The sequence below is a fragment of the Colobus angolensis genome, unplaced genomic scaffold, assembly GCF_000951035.1.
Source record: "Colobus angolensis palliatus isolate OR3802 unplaced genomic scaffold, Cang.pa_1.0 Scaffold79, whole genome shotgun sequence".
In the NCBI taxonomy this organism is placed as follows: domain Eukaryota; kingdom Metazoa; phylum Chordata; class Mammalia; order Primates; family Cercopithecidae; genus Colobus; species Colobus angolensis.
This window is the reverse complement of record NW_012121709.1, coordinates 5,036,085-5,044,447: the sequence shown is the minus strand read 5'-3', so window position 1 is coordinate 5,044,447 and position 8,363 is coordinate 5,036,085. Positions and strand designations below refer to the sequence as shown.

The following is an 8,363-nucleotide window of genomic DNA, read 5'->3' as shown; positions in this document are numbered from 1 at the left end:
GCTCTGTTGCTCAGGCTAGAGTGCAGTGGTGCGATCTCGGCTCACTGCAACCTTTGCCTCCTGGGTTTAAGCAATTCTCCTATCTCAGCCTCCCGAATAACTAGGACTACAGGTGCATGCTGCCACACCCAGCTAATTTTTTTGTATTTTTAGTAGAGACCGGGTTTCGCCATGTTGCCCAGGCTGATTTTGAACTCCTGAGCTCAGGCAATCTGCCCACCTCTTCCTCCCAAAGTGCTAGGATTACAGGTGTGAGTCAACGCGCCCAGCTGATGTCCACACCTTAATCCCTGGAACCTGTGAATGTTACCTTATGTGGCAAAAGAGACTCTGCTGATGTGATTAAGGATGGGAGATGAGCCTAGATTATTCGGGTGGGGCCAGTGTCATCACAGGGTCCTTATAAGAGGAAGGCAGGAGGGCAAGAATCAGGAGATGCAACAATGAAGGCAGAGGTGTGGCAGGGAGGGAGAGAGGAGAGAGGAGAGAGGAGAGAGGAGAGAACGCTCAACCTGACATCACTGATTTGGAAGATGGAGGAAGAACATAGCTCTGCCAACACCTTCATTTTTGCCCCAGTAAAACCCATTTTGGACTCCTAACCTCCAGAACGATAATAAATTAATGTTGCTTTAAAGCGCTAAGTTTGTAGCAATTTGTCACAGCAGCCACAGCAGACTAACATGCTGGGGGAATAAACACCTCTGCCTCTCTCTCTCCATCGCCTGAACCCAGCTGGAAGCTGATGGGCACAGGAACCCATAGTTCATGCAGGTCAGCCCCCTGGGCAGACAGCAGGATGAGAAAGATGGAGAGTGTAGCTGAAACGATCAGAGGAAGTCATTTAGCTGAAAAACTATTACCCCATTTTACAGATGAGGGCACTGAGGCTAAGTCATTCATCCAAGATTGCACAGCTAATCAGTGCAAAGCTGGCAGTCATGAAGATTAGACAACACCAGGGATTGTGAATCACTCATTGAGCAATTACCATGTGCAGAGTGTGGAGCAAAGCACTCTGTATTTCCCACAACCAATAGTTCTTACAAAGGGAGTACTTTGGAGGAAGGTGCTATTGTTATTCTCAGTTGACAGAAGAGGAAACTAGGTTTTTGTCACCTGCCCAAAGTCACACAGCTGGAGAGGTGCATGGCTGGGATCTGAACACAGACGTGTCTGATGCCAGAGTCCATGGGCATAGCCATCAGGCCATGCTGCTTTCCAGTGTCAAGTGCGTGGTGCCGACCTGGAACCCCGCATGAGCTCAATAGGCAAAAGGTCCTGGTCATCATGGTCTTGGGGAGGGTAAACGGGAGGCATCTGAGGACTTTCCTAGGCCTATTGTTTCCCCTCTGGCCTTTCTTCTCCACATCTCTTTTTTTTTTTTTTTTGTCTTTATGCCATTTTGCATTTCCTGGCACTGCCTTTTGGGTACCAGAGCTGTGGCTTCATCTAAGAAAACCTCAGCAGCCTAGGATTTTGGCTCAACTAGATAAATCAGGGGTCCCCAATCCTGGGGCTGAAGACTAGTACTAGACTGTGGCCTGTTAGGAACCAGGCGCACAGCAGGAGGTGAGCAGTGGGTGATCAAGCATTACCACCCAAGCTCCACCTCCCATCAGATCAGCTGCGGCAGTCGATTCTCCTGGGAGTGCAAACCCTATCGTGAACTGCAAATGCGAGGGATGATCTAGGTTGCACACTCCTTATGAGAATCCAGTGCCTGATGATCTGAGGCGGAACAGTTTCATCCTGAAACCATCCCCACCCTGATCCATGGAAAAACGGTCTTCCGTGAAACCGGTTCCTGGTGCCAAAAAGGTTGGGGATCACCATGTTAAATCACACAGTGGAGGAAGGGAGTGGACATGAAAGGTGGGAGGACCAAAACGGGCCCAAAGATTGGGGTCATGGGTTGGGTTAGTTGCCACTCAAGATCAATGGTCACTTCCAAGCTGCTCTGCTGTCAAGCAATGCCTGGGACATGTCTCAGCTTTCTGAACTTGAAAGATGGCTGTTTTTACATAAGGGAAAGCAGGAGACTTTAAACATTCTTTAGTCCATCTGCTTCAGTCCACATTCCCTTTGGGTCACCTTACAGAGCCACTGGCAATCGCTATGTCCTATAGGTGATACCTTGTCTGAGCCCTGCTCAGTCCTCTGAACTCCAATGTCTATTCCCCAAGGCCTCTTCATTCCAACACCTGCCTGGAGGCCTTTCTCTATGATACACTGCAAAGCATCATTGTCCTCACTACCCACTCCAGGGTCTGTGGCAGACATCACTAATCAATCATGGAGCTCTTTCCTTCCGAGCCTCAGTCCCCTCTATAAAATTAGCTCCTGGAAGCCACAAAAAGTCAAAACCTATTAGGGCTCTCCTTCCCTGGGAGAAGTAGGGCCCAGAGCATGCTAACATGCTTTTTTTTCTCTCTCTGAGGTGAAATGTGGATGAAAATTGCATCAAGGGTAGCTGTGAACAACCTAACTTAGGAAATGACTTGGAAAGTAGAGGTGTGACAAGGTGGTGATGACAAAGAACCATGCTCAGCTTCATGGAATTAGAAGAGGTGGCTGACAGGAGCTACGAGCTCAGGCTCTGTTTATTTTATATGCCGACATCAGTCCACCCTCATCCATTCTTTCCTCCTCAGAAGGCACCATGAATCCTCTGTGTGATCCATGTGACTGGGGTTACCTGATGGTCGCAGCCAGTGCCTACCTTGGACTTGACGGCCAGGATGATCTTGGGCAGGGCCACGATGAGGCACTTGAGGGCGATCGTGATGTACTTTAGAACAAAGTCTGCGATCCCCACGATCCATAGCAGGTCAAAGAAGTCCAGTGTCTCCAGGTTGGGCTTCAGGAATATGAGGCTGGGGGAAGGATTCAGAGGGTCAGAAGGTTCCCTTAGGGCCAGGCCTCAGCAGCTCCTTCTACTCACTCGGGAGCCTTCTAAGTATCACCCGTAGAAAAAGCACTGAACTGGGAGTCAGACGTCTGTGTCCTTTTCCTAAAGTATCACTTACAGAAAGAGCACTGAACTGGGAGTCAGATGTCTGTGTTCTTTTCCTGAATCTGCTACTCACCTGCTGTGTGACCTCATGTAGATCTTTTAACCTCTCTGAGTCTTAGTTCCCCTGAGAGTTAAATGACCATATTGGCCTGGAGTTTCATTAAGGTCCCTGTTTTAGTCCTTTTTTGTGTGTTGCTATAACAGAATACCTTAGGCTGGGTAATTTGTAGAGGAAAGAGGTGGTTTTGTTTGTTTGTTTTTGAGATGGAGTCTTGCTCTGTCTCCCAGGCTGGATGGAGTGCAGTGGTGTGATCTCGGCTCACTGCAACCTCCATCTCCTGGGTTCAAGTGATTCTCCCACCTCAGCCTCCCAAGTAGCTGGGACTACAGGCATCTGCCAACTCAGCTGTCTAATTTTTTATATTTTTAGTAGAGACGGGGTTTCGCCATGTTGGCCAGGCTGGTCTCAAACTCCTGACTTCAAGTGATCCACCCGCCTCAGCCTTCCAAAGTGCTGGGATACAGGCATGAGCCACTGCTCTCAGCCAGAGGAAAGAGTTTTATTTAGCCCAGGGTTCTACAGGCTGGGAAGTTCAAGGGCACGGCACTAGCTTCTGGTGAGGGTTATTTTTCTAGTGCATCATAACATGAAGGAGAAGGCCAAAGGGGAAGCAGACAAACCCCAGGGGCGTCCTGGCTTTATAAGAACCCACCCTCACAGGAACTAATCCATTCCCATGAGACTGACCCAGTTTCACCAGAGCAAGAACTCACTATCATGAAAATGGCACCAAACCACTCATGGAGGATCCATACCCGTGACCCAAACACCTTCCGCTAGGCCCCACCTCCCAACACCATTGGGGATCAAATTTCAACATGAGTTTTTGTGGGGACAAACCCAACCGTAACAGTGCCCTCTAGTTTTGTGGGTCCACAACAGGCTTTATAAGAGGAGGCAAAAGGAAGGAAGGAAGGAGGGAAGAAAAGAAAGGAGGAGGAAGAGAGGGAGGCAAGGCAGGGAGAGGAAATTAGGAAGGCAGGCCAATACTATGAAGGAGGGAGGGAAACTGATGTGCCAGGAACTGTGCTAAGCTCTTTGCTCACTGATCCTCACAACCGTCCTGTGCAGTGAGTGTTGCTTATCTCCAGTTTATAAATAAGGCTTGGAGAGGTGAAGTCAGCTGCCCAAACTCACACTACATAAGCATAAAGGCGTTGGTATCAGACAGACTTGAACTGGAATCCAAGCTTCTCCATTTATTGGACCCTGGGCAAATAAAGTTATCTCTGTAAGCCTCAGTGTTCTCATGAATAAAATGGGAATTGTTCCCTCCCTTATGGTATCATTGGCAGGATTTGATGAGATAAATGGACAGATTACAAACCCTGCGGTGCAGCAGTGATGACGATAGTAATACTATGAGGCAGGTACTTTTATCCACCCCATTTTGCAGATGAGGAAACTGAGGCACAGAAAGGTAAAGTAATATGTGGAAGGTCCTGAAAATATTAAGGGACAGAGGTGGCCTGGAACCCAGACATCCTGGCTGCAGTTAAATTTCTCCATCCATACTCTACAGCTGAGTAGTGTAAACCTGTCCATGACCAGATAAGTGAAACCTCATGTTCAGTTTCTGTACTTAACTCGTTGGAGACAGACAATAAGCAGTTCTCAAACTGGCAATGGTGAACAGACCACACTTTGAGTGGCACTGCTCTCCAACACCACCCCAGGGGGGAATGTTCTTTGTAATAGTAGCTAAAATATCCTGGCTTTAGATGTCATGCAGCCCTGCTCTGTGTATTTTACATGTCTTAACCCATGTTGTCTTCCCAAAGACTCTATGAAGTAGGTGCTGTGAATATCCCATTTTGAGGCTGGGCGCAGTGGCTCACGACTGTAGTCCCAGCAGTTTGGGAGGCAGAGGCAGGTGGATCACTTCTCAGGAGTTCGAGACTGGCCAACACGGTGAAACCCTGTCTCTATTAAAAAAAATAAAAATTAGCCAAGCATGGTGGTGCATGCCTGTAGTCTCAGCAACTCAGAAGGCTGAGGCAGAGGGTTGCAGTGAGCCGAGATCATGCCACTGCACTCCAGCGTGGGCGATAGAGTGAGACTTCTTCTCAAAAAAAACAAAAACAAAAACATATATATATATATATATATCCCATTTTGAGCTGAGGACACCGGGGCACTAAGAGGTGGTCACCTTCCCGCTTCATCTCGGGTTGAATGTGGAGCTTAGATTGGAACCAGTACTCAACCCACGCTGGTCCCTCTCCTTTCTTCCCGCCGGATTACAGGCTCTGGGCAAGGGCCAGACTGAATCCCATCAGCCTCCTCCAAAGCAGGGAGAAGTGCACTCAGCACAGAATGGATGCTTTCTATATGCTTTGGAAATACTCAGCTGGACTGGCAGAAAAGGGTGCAAAATGAGGCCCCTATTCTAGCATCCTAAGAATGGGTTGGTCTGGGTTATTTTGAGTAGGGCAAAACTACTGACAGGTCACTCACAACACCTTCAGTGACCCTCCCACATCCTCGCCCTGTCTCCATGGGATTCCTTGCCTGCAAGTTGGAGTGGTCATCTAGGTAATAATACAGGGAGAGGTTTGCGGCCCTGAGCTCCTGTCTTTAGCTCCGCTCTTGCCCTTCCCAGGATATCCCAGGCTGGTTGGTGGATTTCCACTCTGCCAAATCTCCAATGCTTCCATGATCATGATCAAATGAAGATCTGCCTCATCCTTTCCATTTTATCTTAAAGATCTGCCTTATCCTTTCCATTTTATCTTGGACACCAGTTGGTGTTCAATCTATCTATCTGGGTTTTATTCCATCATCTTAGTGAATTTTTTTGTTTGTTTTTGCTTTTTTGGGGGGGTGGGTGCAAAAATGTTTTTCTATGGATTCATCATCAAGTCTACTCATTTCTAAAGTACTCTACAAACTTTAATGGATGGATATATTTTATTGTCAGTTTTGCTCCTCCTTAGGCACCTCCACCAATAATTATGGTTTTTTTTTTTGTTTTTTTTTTTTGAGACGGAGTCTCGCTCTGTCACCCAGGCTGGAGTGCAGTGTCGCAACCTGGGCTCACTGCAACCTCCGTCTCCTGGCTTCGAGTGATTCTTCTGCCTCAGCCTCCCGAGTAGCTGGGATTACAGATGCCTACCACCACGCCAGGCTAATTTTTGTATTTTTAATAGAGACAGGATTTCGCCATGTTGGCCAGGCTGGTCTCAGACTCCTGGCCTCAAGTGATCCACCCACTTTGGCCTCCCAAAGTGTTGAGATTACAGGCATGAGTCACTGTGCCCAGCCTAATTATGATAATTAATCATAAAATAATCATATTAATTATGACATATGTCCAATGTTTTATTGTTTACCCGGCACTTTCATGAGTCTTATGTCATGTGGCCTTCCTAACTAGCCTGCAGGCAGATAAGGGAAGAATGTGAACTTGGTTCCAATTTTGCAAATGAGGAAACTAGGGAAGGCTCAGAGAGGTGACATGACTTGCTCAACAGCACAAAGCTGGGAAGAGGTAGAATTAAGACTTTGATATTGGTCATTAGACATCAAATCCTGAGAATATTCAAGCTCACTGGTAAGGGCCGCCTCCAAGCCCTCCTTAGCAAGGACTTCATGAAGTCTCAGTTTCTTCACCTGTGAAACGGGTCCCCAAGAGGCCAAAATAAGACAATGGTTGTTGGCGTCACACACAAGCACACTCTAGACTGGTGACTTCAGTAAGGACAAGGACTCAGCTATGTTGCTCTTCTCTTTTTTTTTTGGAGACGGAATTTCGCTCTTGCTGCCCAGGCTGGAGTGCAATGGTGCAATCTCAGCTCACTGCAACCTCCATCTCCCCAGTTCAAGCGATTTTCCTGCCTCAGTTTCCCAAGTAGCTGGGATTACAGGTGTGCGCCACCACACCTAGCTAATTTTGTATTTTTAGTAGAGATGGGGTTTTACCATTTTGGCCAGGCTGGTTCGAACTCCTGACCTCAGGTGATCCGCCCACCTCAGCCTCCCAAAGTTCTGGGATTACAGGCGTGAGCCACCGCGCCCAGCCTGTTGCTCCTCTCTTAAGCTTCTCTCTCTCTCTCTCTTCCTGTGCGCCAGTTTGACTCAGCCTGCTTTGATGGGGGCACAGAGGTCTGAGCCTGGGAATATGATCATACCCAGAAAATGGCATGAGCTGGAAATTCATCCAAGGTTCTGGGAAACTCCACCTCCTCCACCCTCCACCAGGACCTTGACATTCTAGACCATGCAGTGAATGCAGGGTATGAGATCTGTGTTGACGCCTCGGAACTGCTCCTCAAATTGCTTTTATGGGTGGCCTCAGAAAGTGGCAAAACCACACAATCCTCAAAGTTCAATTTCTAAACAGATGGATGTGATCTGAAAGCCTGATTTGAGTTTCAACCCTGTCCTAGAGGTCCTCTGGCCAACCCTACCCCCAACCATCCACAAAAGAATCTTCCCTCAATTCTGGCAGCTCTGATAGTTTCCACAAACAGCAGTCACGTTCTGATAACATTCACTTATGCAGTGATCTCCAAATACTTTTTAAAAAATGAAGCCAAATGTATTCCGATTACAGGATTATTTTTCTTTCCTAATTAATTCTTTGGTGTTAAAATAACCATTCTTTTATGAAATGATGTCAGTGGTAGATGATCTTTTTTCCTAATTGTGGTAAAACACACAGAACATTAAATGTACCGTCTTAACCATTTTTACGTGCACAGTTCAATGATGCTAAGTACATTCACATTGTTGCATAATCATCACCACCGTCTAACCACAGACCTCTTTTCATCTTGCAAAACTGAGACTCTGTACCCATTAGCAGTAACTCCACATTCCCTTCTCCCCACAGTCCCTGGCAACCATCATTCTCCTTTCTGTCTATAAATTTGACTACTTTAGGTACTTCATGTAAATGCAATCATATACCTAATGTCCTTTTGTATCTGGCTTATTTCAATTCACAAAATGTCCTCAAGGTTCATCCATGTTGCAGCATGTGTCAGAATTTCCTATTTCAGGCTGAATAACATTCCACTGTATGCACATACCACAGGGTGTTTATCCATTCATCTGTCAATAGACACTGGGTCACTGGCTTGCTTCCACCTTTTGGCTATTACGTGATGATAATTTTTTTTTTTTTTTTTGAGATGGAGTCTCGCTCTGCTGCCCAGGCTGGAGTGCAGTGGCCGAATCTCAGCTCACTGCAAGCTCCGCCTCCTGGGTTTACACCATTCTCCTGCCTCAGCCTCCCCATTAGTGGGACTACAGGCGCCCGCCACCTCGCCCGGCTAGTTTTTT

At 47.1% G+C, this 8,363-nt stretch overlaps 1 protein-coding gene across 1 annotated transcript in view; it reads right to left on the bottom strand.

Moving 5' to 3' along the window:
* Window positions 1-8,363, bottom strand: part of RNFT2 (ring finger protein, transmembrane 2) — a 129,207-nt gene that overhangs the window by 84,510 nt on the left and 36,334 nt on the right. Inside the window, exon 7 of the mRNA XM_011928704.1 lies at window positions 2,723-2,876. Coding sequence (XP_011784094.1) covers window positions 2,723-2,876 — 154 coding nt within the window. The remainder of the gene's footprint in view (window positions 1-2,722; window positions 2,877-8,363) is intronic.